The sequence below is a fragment of the Gopherus evgoodei genome, chromosome 1, assembly GCF_007399415.2.
Source record: "Gopherus evgoodei ecotype Sinaloan lineage chromosome 1, rGopEvg1_v1.p, whole genome shotgun sequence".
Taxonomy (NCBI): Eukaryota; Metazoa; Chordata; order Testudines; family Testudinidae; genus Gopherus; species Gopherus evgoodei.
In genome coordinates, this window is record NC_044322.1 from 56,636,115 (window position 1) to 56,655,614 (window position 19,500).

Here is a 19,500-nt window from a genome sequence, read left to right on the forward strand (position 1 = left end):
AAATGCTGCACACTGCATAAAAGACTCTGCCCCTTGAAAATAAATGACTTCTTTCCTGCATTTCAGCGATATTTCTTGTGATGCTGGACTATCTGCAGACTGTTCCTAAAATACTTCTCCAGCCACTGAATGGAAGGTCTCTATGTTGATGTCCATGTTATCTCCTTCATGGATGAGACTTCCACCAGCATGAAGTAGTACAATTCCATTTGGAATGAACATACATCTCTGGAGTCTTTCTACTTCAGTTTTTGCAGCACTAGTGATGAACCACCTCAGCTCATCGTAATTTATACAGAATCCACGAAGGTGTAGTATGTCAATTAAATTGTGAGACCCAAACTCAGGGTGCAACTGTGCAGCTAGGCTTATGTGCAGGGGTGTTAGAATTTTGGAACTGTTCAATAGTATGCACGCCACAATTGTCAAGCACCTTATAAGACTGTCTTCTGAAGTATGATAATCATTGTTGGCTGAATTATATGCCTCTTTATCAACAAAGTACCAACTCCTGCACAAACAGGGGCACAAAAATAGCTGACTTCTACAATTTACTATCACCTGACTTTGGATGTAATGGAATTGCAGAACTATAGTATTTTTCTAATCTTGCCTGTAATTTGCTATTGGAGCAGCTTGCAGTTTCTACATCTGAGAGAAGATGAGCTTTATATCTTTTTAGCAGCTTGGACTGGAGAAGAGCCTTCTTGTTTTAGATAAAATCATTCTCTCTTTCTTCAATCAGCTGATAAAATGCAATGTAATAAGGTGACCATTGCTGCAGCGTAACCAGATGGTTTTGCTTTAAGATTAGTTTTATTCAAGTACAAAGAAAGGAATGTTGAGTGATAAACTGCATCTTTAGCAATTAAGTATTCGACAGATATTCTGCACAAAACGTCATCTCCTTTTTGAAGTGCTGCCTCCATCAGATAGGCTGCTCTCTCAAAAGTTTCTCTCTTATGTTTTTTGCGTCTTTCTTGGGGGTTATTCTCAAGCAAACAATGCATAAGATCCAATCGCCAAAGAATATATTTGCTCTGGTGGTTATAGAAGCAGGTGAACATGACGCTGTCTGATCAGATTTAGTCTTTTTCTTTGCGGGGTTCAATTCAACTCTGACGTGTCAAATTCAGACGGCTTGTGAATTTTCTGAAAGCAGCTCCTGTGATAACTGGTGACACATCATCTAACCTAAAAAAACTCAGCCAGTAGTCATCCATACAAATAATCTCTCCTGGCTTCTGCTGCCAGAATCATTGAATTCTGTTCAGCACTGGTGGCTTTTGGTAGTTTGGCATTCTTTTGATTTTCTTGACGAACACCACATTTTTCAAAGTTTGTGGCAAGTCCTGTTCTTTCAAGTAAGCGTTAAAGGGGCTTGTATCCTCAAAGTCTTCATATACTGTAACTTCTCTGTAGAGGTAAAATTCCCAAGGTATATTGTTAGCATTACCACCATCACCTTTTTTTCATTTTGTACAAGTACACAGATTTGTGCTACATAAGCTATAAAATTAGATCTATGTTAGCATCAAAACTGACATTTTTGTACTGACCTATGTATAAGTACTGTATCACTAAATTAAAAAGCTAATTTCTAGAATATTTCAAAGGCTTGTACTGCATGAATAGGCAATTGCAATGCAACATCATATGTACAAAAGTTTACAAATAGAGAAGCATTACAGTAGGAATTTATATATACATTTATGTCTTCCCACTATGCAGTACAAACTATGAGCACACAATCTACCTCTACAGTCCACAACCTTTAGTGAGAGATGGGTCTGGTCAGCAAGTTTCAACTGAAAAATATAGAAAACTATAATCACTTGTGAGAGTCTTTGACAATTAAGAATATATTATTTGAAAACATTAGTATACTGCAAAATATTGATATATGCCATTTAGATTATATGCTAAACAGTTTCATTTCTAAAAAAGCTTGCCCATGCAAAACCAATAAAAATCTTCACACATTGTCATTTGGTAGCCCTGACCAATAAACACAACGTTAAAGTGCTAATACTAAACAGTAAAACTGAAGTCAGTCATATTGCAGTGTTTCTGGAACTGTTCAAAAAGTGACACTCATTTTGGATACTATTGTTTCACAACTACAGGCATACAGCACCTCTAGACACCTCCACATCATACCTCATCTAAACATACATAAAATAATCTTTCAAATGATAGATGATCTGGGTGTGTGTAAGGTGGGTATGGTAAATTCTTAAAATATGTCTTTTTTTAGAATTTTCAGAATTGTTGCACATGTATTAAGAAAACAGGTTAATTGGGCACTAGGTGCAGTAAATAATTGGTTAGAAAATGCTTAGTTCAGTAGTTGGGAAAAAATATAAAATAAGGAGGAAAACCATGATGAGAGCATATTGCAGCCCTAAACTGCTTCAGATGATTTTAGCTAAGGTCCAGTAACCAGCACTGATATCACTTGCTTGTTATAGTGTATAAAAGGCAAGATTTTCTGGGAGTTCTTTGTCAGAACTTTTCCTTACCCTTCTCACCATAATAGGATGTCTCCCAGCCTAATCTGGTTGTAAGTATTCAGCCAATGCTAAGAAATGTATTGTTGCTCAGATACAGAATATAAGGGTATATATGCTTATATTTATACTGGATGTAACCAACAACAAGTGACCTTCAGAGTAATAAAGGAATGCTTGTGTGAAAACTGAGTCAGGGTAATCCTTAATGAGCTTATTAGGAAAATTATTTCCAATGCTCCTATATGTATCAGTTCCCGGCCCTATGCTAGTTAATATTTTTAGAAAACAAAATTACTGATAAAATGTGCAGATGACACAGACGGAGTGAGTGGTAAATAATGAAGAGATTTGGTGTACAATTCTTGGATGTATAGCCAGGGGAATATTAGCATAACATTATATTACGACTTCTAGATTTGGCAGAAGTGCAACTTCTACAGAAATAATGTATCCAGTTCTGGTGTCCACAAAGAAAGGATGTTGAAAATTTAGGAGAGGGTTCAGAAAAGCACCATGAGAATGATTAAAGGATTGGAAAAAATGCCTTACAGTAGTGAGATTCAAGGAACTTGATCTATTTAGTTTATCAAAGAGAAGGTTGCGGTTAAGAGTATTCGATCAGTCTACAAGTTCCTATATGGGAAGGGCTCCTCAGTCAAACAGACAAAGGCATAACAATATCCAATTGCTGGAAAATGAAGCTAGACAAATTCAGACTAGAAATAAGGCATAAATTTTGAATAGTGTGGGTAACTAACCACTGGAAGAATTTACCCAGCGTGGTTGTGGATTCTCAATCACTGGAAATTTTTTAATCAAGACTGGATATTTTAGTATGAGATACACTCTAGTTCAACCACATTTATTGGACTTGAAGCAGGAGTTAAATCAGGAAAGTCCTACAGTTTGTGGTAAACAGGAAGTTATACCAGATGATCACAACTGGTCTCTTTCGGCCTTTAAATCTATGAATTTTTATTATGCTGTTGCTCTTTTCTTTTACTTTAAATATGAGGGTCAGCTTTTTTACTTACTGTATTGTTTTGGTGTAAGGGAACCAGATTTGCAGAAGCTCAATTGGACCTAATCGCATTTGAAGAAATACATGCTGAATTTAAAACAAAGACACCGCAAAGCATTACTAATAATCATTGACAACATGAGGAACTTTATTTTCCTTATACTTATTCTCTATTTTTCTACTTAACTACTATTTCCATGATTTCTACATCTTGTAATTATGGTTGATTTTTCAAAAAATGAACAGGAGTACTTGTGGCACCTTAGAGACTAACAAATTTATTTGAGCATAAGCTGAAGCGGGCTGCAGCCCACTTCATCGGATGCATGCAGTGGAAAATACAGGAGGAAGATATATATATATAGAGAGAGAACATGAAACAATGAGCGTTACCATACACACTCTAACAAGAGTGATCAGTTAAGGTGAGCTATTACCAGCAGGAGAGAAAAAACACTTTTTGTAGTGATAATCAAAATGGTCCATTTGCAGCAGTCGACAAGAAGTTGTGAGGAACAGTAGGGGGGGAATAAACATGGGGAAATAGTTTTACTTTGTGTAATGACCTATCCACTCCCCGTCTTTATTCAAGCCTAACTTAATGGTGTCCATTTTGCAAATTAATTCCAATTCAGCAGTCTCTTGTTGGAGTCTGGTTTTGTTTTTTTATTTTAATATTGTGACTTTTAGGACTGTAATTGAGTGACCAGGGAGATTAACGTGTTCTCAGACAGGTTTTTGAATGTTATAATTGATGGCTGATTTGTGTCCATTTATTCTTTTACGTAGAGACTGTCCAGTTTGGCCAATGTACATGGCAGAGGGACACTGCTGGCACATGATGGAATATATCACATTGGTAGATGTGTAGGTGAACGAGCCTCTGATAGTGTGGCTGATGTGATTAGGTCCTATGATGGTGTCCTCTGAATAGATATGTGGACAGAGTTGGTAACGGGCTTTGTTGCAAGGACAGGTTCCTGGGTTGGTGTTTTTGTTGTGTGGTCTGTGGTTGCTGGTATTTGCTTCAGGTTGGGGGGCTCTCTGTAAGCAAGGACTGGTCTGTCTCCCAAGATCTGTGAGAGTGAGGGATTGTCCTTCAGAATAGGTTGTAGATCCCTGATGACGCGCTGGAGAGGTTTTAGTTGGGGGCTGAATGTGATGATCCCTCACTTGCACAGATCTTGGGAGACAGACCAGTCCTTGCTTACAGACAGCCCCCCAACCTGAAGCAAATACTCACCAGCAACCACAAACCACACAACAAAAACACTAACTGAGGAACCTATCCTTGCAACAAAGCCCATTGCCAACTCTGTCCACATATCTATTCAGGGGACACCATCACCATCAAAAACAGATTCCAATGAGAGACCACTGAATTGGAATTAATTTGCAAAATGGACACCATTAAATTAGGCTTGAATAAAGACTGGGAGTGGATGGGTCATTACACAAAGTAAAACTATTTCCCCATGTTTATTTCCCCACACACACACAACTTCTTGCCAGCTGCTGCAAATGGACCATTTTGATTACTACTACAAAACGTTTCTCTCTCTCCTGCTGGCAATAGCTCACCTTAACCGATCACTCTTGACAGACTGTGTATGATAACATCCATTGTTTCATGTTCCCTGTGTGTATACACATCTTCCTCCTGTATTTTCCACTGCACGCATCCGATGAAGTGGGCTGTAGGCCACGAAAGCTTATGCTCAAATAAATCTGTTAGTCTCTAAGGTGCCACAAGTACTCCTGTTCTTTTTGCGGATACAGAGTAACACGGCTGCTACTCTGAAACCTGTTGATTTTTCAGTTACCCATCCTTACAATATCTTCCCTTGTCAAAACACATCAGTTCCATTTTAACATTTTTACAAGCTGGTGTTTAAATGGTACTTTATAATGTACTAGTAAATGCTTTATAATGTATAATTTTGTAATATAAAGTCAGTAGTGCGATACCGCAAGTTAAATTATACTTGCATTAGAAGAGGAGAAAAAAAAACTAGCCAAGTTTTAGACATTTCCAAAAAGTACTCAGAGTGTCATAGTTAAAATTCATGGTGGAGCAGACTGTTAAGCATAAGACCAACATGGCTACAACAGTGCAAACAAAAATGATCGGAAATAGCTTTACTACCTAAAATAATGTCACTATTCTAACATCAGCCATCTCAAAAGTGTTGTAGTTCCAGCACTGCATTAGTACAAATGCCTCTGATTCTAGTCTTTATGGTTAACAAAAGAAACAACTGGAAATTAAACCTGTTACCAGTCCAGCCCTGCACTACAAACCATGCAATTCTGAGGCTTGGAAAGTTTTAAAGCCAACTGCATAAAAATTGCTTAAGCCTGAAATATTATTAGGTATTTTGAAAGGGATGGATTAGTGAACAGAATGCAGATGCTATCTGATAAATGTCATTTATCTCAAAGATACCTCCACAACATAAGTTATACAAACTCTGCCACAAGCAAGAGGATTCATATATTTCAATGCCTTCATCTACTGAAAAGAAAAAAAAAGCAAAGTTAATTTGAAATTAGTTAACATAATATTACTTCAAGTATTACTCTTATTTTTTCAACACTGACAACAAGCTCAGCATTGTAAAGAACATACTTTCAGACCAAGAGATCAAAAAGTCAATAACCTCCAGGCTTGATTACTGCAACTTATATCTAGAAACGAAAACGTGTGCCCTGAGAAAGCCATAACTGATACAAAAGACAGCAGCTTGTCCACTTAGTAAGACAAATTACTGTGAGCATATCATCCTGGTATTCTACTGTCTGCTCTACCTCCCCACTGTGAGGAGTTCAAGTTCTCTGTCCTGACATTCGAAGCCCAGCATGGGATCATCTGTAGCTACCTCAGATCACCGTTCCCTCAGACTCAGGACCTCCCACAACAGCTGTGTTCCACTGAAACTGTCTGCAGACTTGTGATCATGAAAGTCAGAATTTTCACAGGCATTGTGAAGTAGAAAACTCACTTTCTCCAGATGCAGGAATGGCTATAAACTTCATCACATTCACAACTATATGCAAATCTCATCTTATTTGGCTCTCTCTCAGTAAAGTCTTCATACACATAAGTATAAAAATAATCTTACTATTTCTCCTACAGCCTGGGATGGAAGAAACAAGGATTGTTATTCTTATTCTATTTTTAAATATGTTGAGGTGTTTGGACACTATGGTGATCAGAACCATACAAGGAAAGAAAGAGAAAGTCAGGCTGGCCAACAAGTCAGCCAGAGAAAAAGCTAGACTACCACATAGAGAGGAAACACAGTCAATGCACAAGACTTCTCAAAAGGTATGTTTACTCACAACCATAGAAAGGAGGGACTATTCTTTGAGATGATACTGTGTTAAGACTATGAGGAATTCCTTAAAACATATTCAACAAACCTCTTTGATATGAGTGAATAAACTTTGCTGTGTTTGCTACACCCCAAAGTCTAACTGGGAGGCACTGTGGTCCAGTGGACTGCAGCTGGAACCAGGAGACTTGGATCTATTTCTGTCTCTGCCACTGACCTATTCTGTGAATCTGGGCAAGTCACTTCTCCTTTATCTCTATGTGCTTCCCCATAGGCTGAGAGGAGATAAAGGGGCCAGATTTAGAAGGGTATTTAGGTGCCTAATGATGCAGATCGGAAGCTAGTGGGATTTTCAAAAGTGCCATAGATTGACTTTCAATGGGAATTAGATGCCTAATTTATTTAGGCACTTGTAAATGTTACTAGGTGCCTATCACCTTGGTGGGTCTGGCCCTTGCCCTCCTTTACAAAACAAAGCACTTTAAGGTTTACAGATGAAAAGCACTGTAAGAACCAAGTCTTATTCCTCCCTAAGACCCCAAATTTCAAGCCTGAGATTTAAATAAAAATGATATCAACATCTGTTTGAAACAGAGGCCTAAGATTTTTTTGAAACAGAGACCTACTGATATTTTGGGACCCATGGACGATGGCATGGCACCCATAAACCCAATCCCTGAAGGAGGAGCCACGTGCAACCGGCAAACTAGGACAACAACTCAAACTGACTAGAACTCAGCTTGTTAACTGCAAGAGCAACACTATCGCTGAGAGAGGTAAGATGTTTAACTCCACTTAAATTCTAACTACAAGGGTTGGGCTGGCTAGCTAGGCTAGGTCTCAATATTGCAATACTGTTAACTGAACCTAGCTTTTAACTACTGATTTTTTTAAATTTTGTTTTCAACATCAAACAAACCTTTCTTTATTTGAGCTAACTGGCTTATTTGGCACTAATGGGCTGTAATGCGGTTTACAAACCCCACATTTGGCCAGAAAGGATTAAAAGACAATATTGGGTGCAAGTAGCCCTGCTCTTCCAGTCCTGAAGAGCCTGCTCCAACTGGAGAGGTTGAAAAGGGAGCAACACAGCTCAGCAGGGGGGAGGCTGGGAAGGAAGACAGGCCTACCCTGAAGGCTCCTGACAAAGGTGCTGGAGAAGCCTCCCTGAGGGAACAGGTCTATATGCTGAGCCCTACTGGGGCTGATGGCTTGGTTTCTTTTACCTTGCCTGGGACCAGAAGCTGATGAAGGAAAGCAGTGGTGGGAAATGACCCAGGGAAGGTAACTCAGAGGATCTCCCACACCCTCTCGGAGGCTGCTGATCCTCCTAGGGCCGGGGCGCTCCCATTACTGCCCTCAATACTGGGTGGGTGCTAACCACTATGCCTCTGAAGCCCATCAATAACCCTATTACATGGATATTTACAAAAGAAGCCTGAACTCTGATCTTTGAGGAGGCAGGAATGAGGAGTGGACATTCAAAGGTGTGGACACAGGCAGCAGTCTCCCAAAAAGTGAGCAAAAGACACGGGCTGTGGTCAGTGAGAGTATAGTTAGGAACAGGGGTGGCATCAGCATTTTGTGCCATTCCATCCTTCCATGTGCTCATGCTACTACGTATAAGACCAGCCTTAGGGTTTTAGGAAGAGGATACTTTGCATTTTTACAAATATCAGTAATACCATCAGCTTTCTCTCCTGCATGGAAAGAGAAATCCAGCTTCTTGTGCTGGCTTTAATGTATACTTGTCAACATTTTAAAATTAGAATTAAGTGGACATGCCTGCACATAAATGCATTATTCACCTGTTAGAGAAAACAACATAAAATTTTCTCCAGTTGTTGGACTACCTAATCCTAAATAACCAACAATATTAACATAACTGTTCAAAATCCTTCAAATTTACAGATGTAAGATTTCTCTCAGAATATAAAATTCAACTAGTCTTACACTTGCGTAGGTCTCTTCTTGCTTATTTACTTCTTCCAATTCTTTCTTCTCTCTCTTCTTCCAGTCTATCCATCTTCATGAATTTTCTGTCATTACTCTATAATGCTGTTTTCTTTGAAAAGCTGGTTTTCATTCATACTCATATCCATTCTCTCCGTTCAGGCCCACATTATGTTGCCTCGTTGCCTTTCTTCCTCTTGTTCTATACCTTGCACTTCCACAAATTTTCATTTGATTCTCTCACACTTGGTCCTTCCTGTACTCTACTGTCTCCTCATCTTCCTCTGACTCTAATATTTAGCACCTAACAGCACTCTATAAGCACTGATTAATTCATAGTCACATCACCACTGTGAGGATATTAACTATCATCATCTTCATTTTACAGATGGGGAAAAAAAATTGACCAACGCCACCACGAAGGGAATTAGTGACAAAGCCAAGATTAGAATACAAGAGTACCTGGCTCCCACTTCCACACACTGTTTTTCACATAGTCAGAGGTCACACTGAATGTTCAGCAGAGGAGCAACTCAGCTTTTAGCAGCTGGAAGATAATTTGTGGCAAGTCTTCTACCTTCAGTTGCCATTCCACAACCACAAACTGATCTGGAGTCTTTCAAAAAAGAGGAAGGAACATGGTCACAAAGGCTGACTGTCGGAGAATTTAAGAAGGACTTGCACAGGTGTTAAGCAAAAAATAAATTAAAAAAATCAGTGACAAGCTTTCAACATTAGCCATCAGCTTGTACCACAAAATATTCAAGGCTCAGTAACAAACAGGTCTAATAGCTACTTTTTAAAAAGGATTTGTATAGCCTTGACATTTATGGGTTCCCAAAACTTGAAGGGGGGCAAGGTCCCATGGGAATTAAGACTGAGGGGAAAAACAACTGAGGAAAGTTGGCAGTTTTTCAAAGGGACGCTATTAAGGGCCCAAAAGCAAGTTATTCCAATGGTTAGGAAAGATAGAAAATGTGGCAAAAGACCACCTTGGCTTACCCTTGAGATCTTGCGTGACCTACAAAATAAAAAGGCAGCATATAAAAAATGGAAACTAGGTCAGATCACGAAGGATGAATATAGGCAAATAACACAGGAATGCAGAGGCAAGATTAGAAAAGCAAAGGCACAAAATGAACTCAAACTAGCTATGGGAATAAAGGGAAACAAGAAGACTTTTTATCAATACATTAGAAGCAAGAGGAAGACTAAGGACAGGGTAGGCCCACTGCTCAATGAGGAGGGGGTAACAGTAACGGGAGACTTGGAAATGGCAGAGATGCTTAATGACTTCTTTGTTTCGGTCTTCACTGAGAAGTCTGAAGGAATGTCTAGTATAGTGAATGCTTACGGGAAGAGGGTAGGTTTAGAAGAGAAAATAAGGAAAGAGCAAGTAAGAAATCACTTAGAAAAGTTAGATGCCTGCAAGTCACCAGGGCCTGATGAAATGCATCCTAGAATACTCAAGGAGTTAATAGAGGAGGTATCTGAGCCTCTAGCTATTATCTTTGGGAAATCATGGGAGACGGGGGAGATTCCAGAAGACTGGAAGGGGGCAAATATAGTGCCCATCTATAAAAAGGGAAATAAAAACAACCCAGGAAACTACAGACCAGTTAGTTTAACTTCTGTGCCAGGGAAGATAATGGAGCAGGTAATCAAAGAAATCATCTGCAAACCCTTGGAAGGTGGTAAGGTGATAGGGAATAGCCAGCATGGATTTGTAAAGAACAAATCATGTCAAACTAATCTGATAGCGTTCTTTGATAGGATAACGAGCCTTGTGGATAAGGGAGAAGCGGTGGATGTGATATACCTAGACTTTAGTAAGGCATTTGATACAGTTTCGCATGATATTCTTATAGATAAGCTAGGAAAGTACAATTTAGATGGGGCTACTATAAGGTGGGTGCATAACTGGCTGGATAACCGCACTCAGAGAGTAGTTGTTAATGGCTCCCAATCCTGCTGGAAAGGTATAACAAGTGGGGTTCCGCAGGGGTCTGTTTTGGGACCGGTTCTGTTCAATAACTTCATCAACGATTTAGATGTTGGCATAGAAAGTACGCTTATTAAGTTTGCGGACGATACCAAACTGGGAGGGATTGCAACTGCTCTGGAGGACAGGGTCAAAATTCAAAATGATCTGGACAAATTGGAGAAATGGTCTGAGGTAAACAGGATGAAGTTCAATAAAGATAAATGCAAAGTGCTCCACTTAGGAAGGAACAATCAGTTTCACACATACAGAATGGGAAGAGACTGTCTAGGAAGGAGTATGGCAGAAAGAGATCTAGGGATCATAGTGGACCACAAGCTTAATATGAGTCAACAGTGTGATACTGTTGCAAAAAAAGCAAACGTGATTCTGGGATGCATTAACAGGTGTGTTGTAAACAAGACACGAGAAGTCATTCTTCCGCTTTACTCTGCGCTGGTTAGGCCTCAACTGGAGTATTGTGTCCAGTTCTGGGCACCGCATTTCAAGAAAGATGTGGAGAAATTGGAGAGGGTCCAGAGAAGAGCAACAAGAATGATTAAAGGTCTTGAGAACATGACCTATGAAGGAAGGCTGAAGGAATTGGGTTTGTTTAGTTTGGAAAAGAGAAGACTGAGAGGGGACCTGATAGCAGTTTTCAGGTATCTAAAAGGGTGTCATCAGGAGGAGGGAGAAAACTTGTTCACCTTGGCTTCCAATGGAAGAACAAGAAGCAATGGACTTAAATTGCAGCAAGGGAGATTTAGGTTGGACATTAGGAAAAAGTTCCTAACTGTCAGGGTAGTTAAACACTGGAATAGATTGCCTAGGGAAGTTGTGGAATCTCCATCGCTGGAGATATTTAAGAGTAGGTTAGATAAAATGTCTATTAGGGATGGTCTAGACAGTATTTGGTCCTGCCATGAGGGCAGGGGACTGAACTCGATGACCTCTCGAGGTCCCTTCCAGTCCTAGAGTCTATGAGTCTCTATGAGTCTATCTACCCTGGGCCTCAAAGCTTCATGAGCCCCAAACGAAAAGGAAAATAACTTAAAAAAGAGTAGGCTGTGATTACAAATCACTAGTAGCCTTTGTACTTCCAAATGGCTCCTTTAAACTGAAAGATCTTCTATGAAGGATAGCCCTTCGGAAAAAAGAAACTTTAATACGTTGATACAGGGCTGTCTAGACTAAAAATAATTCTAAAGACATTTCAGTCTAAAAGAGCAATATTGTTTTGACAGTTGGGTAAACAATGCTGAAGTTCCATTTATTTGCTTGATTTGATTTTTCCAATTCTTTATACATTTCTGTATTTCCCTTAAGGTTTGGTTTTGATGGCTCTGTACTAAACATAATTTATTTCTCTCAAATTAACTTCCCTCCCCTCATTGTTCCAATAAGTTTAGAGTAATATTTATATAAAAGCTACACTGAGCAAGGTTAAAAGGCCTTAAATAAACATAAGAAACCTGCAGTAAAGGATTAAATGTCAAACATCTAGGCACAAGAAAAATCACAGATGCGCTATCAGTCTTATGATTAATTCCTGAAATGTGAATGTTCTTGCTTTTGTGGGCTCAAATCATTCTAATTTTGGTTTTATACAGAGTTTGATTTTTTTTCTATATTATCTTGTGGTGGATTGTAATTTGTCATATACTCTTATAATTTGGTTAAATTACAGTAATTTTGTGGAATGAAATTTTTGTGCAAAGCCCAATTTATTAATTTTATTCAGTGTCCATTTAAGGCAATAATTACGTTCTCCCTGGATGAATGGAGAAGAGTGGGCATTAGGAAAGGAAAGGACGCCAGATAGGAAGTGAATAGGACCTTTAAAAGATCTACACTTTTTTTTTTCCTATAACTTATTCAACAAAAATCTTAGAGAAAGATGGTTTGGGAAAATGGGTTTTTATTTGGATTGTCTGATTGTTTACTCCTCCTCCGAACAACCTACATCCAACTTAAATGGTGTTGACTGAACATCTCCTGACCTAATTAGCAAAATTACCAGAAACAGAGCATTGTGAAGAGCAACTAGGATAGCAAAGGGGCAGGAGGAAATTAATGAGAATAAATTAATTAAATGTGTATAGTTTTTATAAAAAGAAGCTGTGGGAAATCTGATTTTGTGGGGAAACATTTTTAATTAATGATGAAGACTTGAAATAATGGATAAAAACTGAAACCAGTTTCAACATAACAAAAAAATTAAATGGTCAGTTCATCTAAGGACTGTAGCTAACTCTAAGAAGAGTCACGAAAAGTATGACAAATTATTGTGGCTTAACAAGTACCATCTTGGACTAAACTCAAATGAAAAGCAGTGTGGAACTTGTTAAGCCTTAACATATTTAAAATTTATAATAAAAAACATCAAAAATACATTTTTGAGATTCTGTAGAAAAGAATCCTCAGAGCCAAACTCTTATATGTTAGATTTCAATCAAAACTGCCCATTAAAAGCTAAATAAAAAACACTTGAAATCTATCTTCTAGAGAGCAGAGGGTGAGCGTGAGCAGCCCCAGTCATCATATAAGAGAATATGGAAAGCAAAGTCACATTCCAACTTGTAACTTAGTTATTTGAAGATGGTTTCAGACTAATGGTTTTGCCTGGGCAGCATGGCATAGGAATAACCATTTTAAAAACATGGTATAGAATCCCGCTGATTTACAGAGAATTTTAAGCCACTTAAAAAAAAATCATGTTTCCACCTGTTCCAAATGAGCCAAGTAACTATGTTTAAATAGTTTTGTACCTTTTTTAAATGGTTTTGTTAACCAATTTAAAAATGCAAGTCCCACTTCCTGCATTCCTTTACTCACACAAGTAATCCTATTCATGTGCGCAATCCTTACACTGAAATCAATGAGAAAAGGTTTGTAGGATCAGTCTCCAGAAATTTAGCCAAGACTCACAAAAAGAGGTTATAGTAACTGACAGACAACAGTCATGCTTGCACATCTAAAGTAACTTTTCTTTTTATAACCTAATATGCCTCTAGCTTTCCCAGTGGTTGTGTGGAATATAATTACATACTCACTCTAGAAGTATATAATTAGCGTGTCACTGTCTCTTGCATAATCCAGTCTGTAATACAAGTGATAAGAATAGCATTTATTATTTTTAAAACTGTGCAATGCAGCCATACTGACATGGTTTAGAAAATCTGACCAGAAACTTTATATAAAGAGGCTCTGCTATGCCCCAAAAGGCTTTTGGTAATATACATCCCTTAATACTTCACATGCAATAAAGAACCTGAAAATTCTGTTTACTGCCTCATTCAGTTCATAATCAGGAAAAACTCCCAAATGAATAATGTGGTGTATTAAATAATTTTAAATAGGTTAGACCCTTTTAATAGTTTTCAAATAAATAACACTTTCAGATATTTCAAAAATACAACCTATTAGTCTGTTTAGTTCTATTGTCCTTCATATTCATATTGCACATTTATGCCAGATTCTCATTCATATCTGGAGTCTAGTCCTATTTCAGTGAGAGTTGACTTTAATGGGAGTTGTGACACTGATTTTCATAGGAGCAGGTAAGGCCCATAGTGAGTAAAGGTATCTTTGAAATATTGTTTTAAAGAGCTCTTTGCAATAGGACTTTATCTACTAAAACAAGGTTACAGTGGCAAAAAACCAACTGAGAGTCATTTTTAAAGATATATAAACATCAGGACCAATCTTCATATAAAAATGTTACTTCATTAGAATATTTCATACTGGTTTTGATTTTTTGTTAGATGCCTCAGGTGTCAGAAACCCTGTAAATTAAATCCAGGCATTTAAAGCATTTTAAAAACAGAGTGCAAGGGAATACTGCCCACTAGCTAGCTCTCAGAAGTTCATTTGATCTAGCAGACTTTTTTTTTGGCAAGACTTCTTTAGAGTTAAATTTTCATGTTTGATTTAAAATGAGAAACGGGTTTTTTATTTGAGCATTACCCCAAACGCTTATAACCCAAACATTGTGCTGGTGCAGGATAGTTAGGAAGTGAAAATGACTGGAAAGTGGAATGAGTGAAAAGTCTATTTTCATTATCCAATTTGAGTGACAAGCAAGTAGTAAACAAAAGCAAAACACAAAAGGAAAAAAACCCCAAATTTTCCAGTTCTAGTAGTCTGAGTTGTTTAACTACATAAATAAGGATATTCGTTTATTTAAATATGATTTTGAACCAAAATATGCACTTTTAAGAAAACGTGAGCGTATTTTACTCTTTATATACGATATTTCACCTAGTAACCTCATTTACTTAAGGAAACTTGGTACTATAAAGTTGACCATAAGCAACTTCAATCTTTGCAAAAGTTCTTTACTAACATTAAAAAAGAAAAGAAAACTTTGTGAAGATACACTCACGTGACACAGATGGTTTACATAATTCCATTCTGCAAAGACATTTTTCTGCACCATTTTCAGCCAAAACATTTGAATAAATTTTACTATGCATCTAAAGGATATTATGAAAAATGTTCTGTATTTTGTATTTTCTATCTTGGTCATAAGGGTCCAAAAATATAGGAAGCAATTTGAGTTCTTTATACAATCCCACATTTTGCTTAAGAAAAACATACATGATCAAATTTGAACATAAATATTTTGCTTAGGCTATTTACATTAGACACACTTCGCAGGTTATTTTTCATTATACCTGGCTAAAACACTGAGAGCATGTTCAGGAAGCACCCTTGAGAATCTTTTATTATAAGGTACCTATAATTTCAGATTTTGCTGAAAACAACTTATGTTAAGAAACGAGCAACTGAGAAATCTGTGATCCCAGGAAGATGTTGCCAGGGTGCAGACAAGGTTTTACTTCTTTGCAAGTCCCCTATTACTCACATTTCTGAGCTCAAAGCTCCTGTCTCTCTGGGCTATGAAGCTTACAAGCACCAAAGTTGAAGTACTCCAAAAAGAAAGTCAAAGTGATTATCTGCCAAAAAGTAAAATGTAATAAGTACAACCTAACTGCTGCAAGAGAGAACTGTATTTACATAATGTAAATTTAAGGAAGGGTGAGACAAATATAACTGTCACAAAAATGTCCTGTAAGAGTTGGAGGACCTGGCCATACATATCTTCCAACTGTTCATATGTTCTGCTTTTGTAAAAAGCAACTAGTGAAAAACTGACTACCTCCTCCAGAAATATCAACCCATGACATAACTCACAAAACAGGCTGTTCACTTTAACAGGTTACAACATGCTGTTAAGATGGTACACAGATACTTGAATTTTTTTTTTAAATATATAATTCCCCTAAAAAGGATCAGGTTACGGAGACTTATCATAAAGGGGAAACTCTGCTCTTTTAAAATCAAGATACAGACTACTTCTGCAAACTCCATGTAGATCAAGCAAAACCAGTAGGAAAATCCCCTTCTATGTTTTTTTTGTTTTCTGCAAACACATTACCTAGTTAAAATGTTAAAAGAGTACATACCCACACTCTGCCACATAAAATGCTTCAAACCAGCATGTTCAAGTTAAATTTTTTTTCTTTATAAACTTCAACTAAACAATTTTTTTAGAAAGAGTAAGCCTCTGGCAAATGAGTACATATGCATGTAATACCCGTAACAGTGTCATAAAAGGCTGATAACATCACATGTAAACATTTGTGCATTTATGTACACACATTATACATATATGAATATTACAGGTATTAGTGGTCAATACACAAGTGATTTCACAATACCTAATTAACTCATTGCTATACAAAGATCAATAGCTTAATAGGATTTAAATAAAGATTAGAAACTTACAAAGATAGATATATTTCAAAAAAAGTAGGATGGGTTTTATATTGTGTTGTGAACACAAAGGAGGTAAACCCCAATGCTTCAAAGGACAGCTCAAACACTAATTCCTCCACAAACAGGTTATACACTACAGGATTTCTTGCATCTTCTACTATCAGTGACAAAATACTAGAGTGGATGGACCATTGGTCTGACCAAGCATGATAATTAATATACGTACAGATTTCCTTTTACATATTTCACCTATTCCATAGGTACAACTCACTTGAAGCACTGAAACTAACCATTCTGAGAACCAGTCACCAGCAGCAGCCACCACAGACAAAGCTAAGGAACTATTAAAGGTGAAACCTGCTCTGGGTATAAAACAGGTACATATGCCTCCAAGAAAGATTATAGTTCCTGTTCTCTGCAGGAGAGGCAGGAGCGTATGTGATCCCAATGTGTGGATGCAATACTGGGTGGTTATATGGGACTCGACAGGTACAGGTGTACATGCCCTTGTGTGTATGAGTGGGTGAGTATGCAGGTGATGTATGCAACCCCAAGTATGTGTAGGTACAGGTCAAACCTCTCTAATCCGGCACTCCCTGGTCTGGCAATATTTGTGGTCTGGCATAGGTACCCACTCCGTGGGTGCTTTGGTGTTGGAGCATTCACGAGGAAAAATTACTGGGTGCAGCGCATCTACCAGTGCCAACTTCCCCCCACCCCATGCCTCTCGTGTGCCGGCAGCCCTGAGGTTACTAACTCCTCCTCCTCCCTCCCAGTGCTTCTAGAGCACCATGAACAGCTGATTTGCGGTATTCAAGCTCTGGGATGGAGGGGGAAAACCTGGGGCCAATGGCTAGGGGCCAGTGACTGGGACTGGCATCAAAGCCCCCAGGTGGGGGGGGCCATGCTGGGCACAAAGCCTGGGGGTGCTACCTATGGAGACCCACTGGCACTCTACTTCCCGCACCGATGGAGACCCGCTGGCACCCTACATTGACCTCTCATGGTTCGGAAAATTCTCTGGTTAAGCACCCATCAGGTCCTGAGGGGTCTATGTGGGTGGGTAGTCACCTTCCCACCAGCTGCAGCACCATTACACCAACAACTTCTTTTGGCATATGCAAGAGAGTGTACAGGTAGCCCCAAATGTATGCGCGGGGCGAGGTGGAGATATCAAGGGTTTATGGGACATACTGGTCCACACAGAGGCTACATGGAGGGGGTCAGTATTAGCCCCTGTGTGAGTGTATTACTACACTCTGGGATAGTGCACATGGGGCAGGGGGGGGAAGAAGCTACCCCTTGGATGGCTGTTGGAGGGGTGGGTACATGCAGACAGTGGGTTGCAGCTGTCCCCATGAGGGGGAGGGGCGGTGCCTGCAGAAGGTACTTGTCCTGAAAGGATGCATGTGGGGGGGGGGGCTCAGTAGGTATGGGGAGTGCAGGTGGCACATGGGGGGTGGGCTGCTCCTGAGGGGTCATGTAAGAGGTGGCTGAACCCAAGGGGGACACACGTGGCGGGGGCAGCTGCCAAGAATATTGTTTTCTCTGGGATGAGAGTACATGTGGGGAGTGGTTACATGCGAAGAATGGGGATGCCTGACCCCAATGCGGTGGGCACAGGTGGGGGCGAGGGGTGTCTGTCCCGGGATGCCCGTCCCCAGGTGGAGGGGGGCGCACGTTGGGGGCGGGGGGGCCTGTCCTAGGGCGGACGGGATGCACAGGTGGGGGTCGAAGGGGTGCCCGTGGGGGACGGAGGTCCCTGTCTCCGGGCAGAGGGGCGCAGGGGGGTCCCTGTCCCCGGGCGAAGGAGGGGATGCACGTGGGGGGCGGGGGTGCCTGTCCCCGGGGGGCCTCTGGGGGTGCCTAGGGGGATGCCCGCCCCCGGCTCACCTGCCCGCACGGTGTCGGAGAGGTCGTGCCGGGGCGCGCCCCGCGGAAACTCCTTCAGCTTCCTGGCGCTCAGGCTGAGCCCCCCGGAGTGCGCCGCCTCCTCCAGCGCCCGCTCCAGGGCGCGGCTGAGCGGCAGGTTGTAGCCGAGCGAGCCGGCGCCCCCGCCGAGTTGCTGGGGGTGCAGCGTCCCGGCCGCCGCCAGGCCAGCGGGGAACGGCTGGGACTCGCCTCCCAGCGTCGCCATCTTCCCGGCCGGGCTGCGGCTCGCTGGGTGCACGGGGGCCGCTAGGGACCGGGACCGGGCCCGGCCCGCGGTGCTGCGGGACAGGCAGGGGGCCGGCAGGGCGCAGCGCGGCGCGCAGGCGGCAGCCGAGACGAGCGCTCCTTCCTCGCCTGCCCAGGCGACGCCGGGCCCAGCGCGCATGTCCCGCCGGCTGCCCCCGCCTCGGGGCCCGGCTCAGGCAGCGCCGCGGCGGCCCAGCGCCACCTGCCGGCAGCAGCCCGACGAGCCTGCCCCGAGAGCTCGCGGGGGGGTACCTCGTCCTGCCCGCCCCGGGGCACCCCCCTCATTAGCCCCTGGCTGACATACAAACACGCTCCTGTGGCTGTGGCTGACCTGAGCGCCAGAGTTGAGCGCAGCCCAGGCAAGGCGCTGACTCCAAAGCCGCGGCTCTGCACCCCTGTGCAAGTGTTCAGCCCTATGGCCAGGGCCGGCCCCAGCTTTTTTACCACCCGGGGGGGGCACGCTGCCGAATTGGCCGTGCTGACCCTTTCCATTGGCCAAGCACTGCCTGCACTGATGCCTGGAGCTGGCCCTGCCTAGGGACACCCACACAGCTGCTGAAAATAGGGTGACCGGATGTCCTGTTTTATGGGGACAGTCCTGATTTTGGGGACTTTTTCTTATATAGGCACCTATTACCCTCCACCCCATGTCTTGATTTTTCACACTTGCCTTCTGCTCACCCTAGCTGAAAATGTCAGACCAACTGTCATCCCTCTGACCTGTGCCTTGGGGGCAGT

At 41.0% G+C, this 19,500-nt stretch overlaps 1 protein-coding gene across 1 annotated transcript in view; it reads right to left on the reverse strand.

Moving 5' to 3' along the window:
- The window catches only part of LRCH1 (leucine rich repeats and calponin homology domain containing 1), a 222,358-nt gene extending 203,637 nt beyond the window's left edge, over window positions 1-18,721 (reverse strand). The window contains exon 1 of the mRNA XM_030565216.1: window positions 18,478-18,721. Coding sequence (XP_030421076.1) covers window positions 18,478-18,721 — 244 coding nt within the window. The remainder of the gene's footprint in view (window positions 1-18,477) is intronic.
- Between the last annotated feature and the right edge of the window lie 779 nt (window positions 18,722-19,500).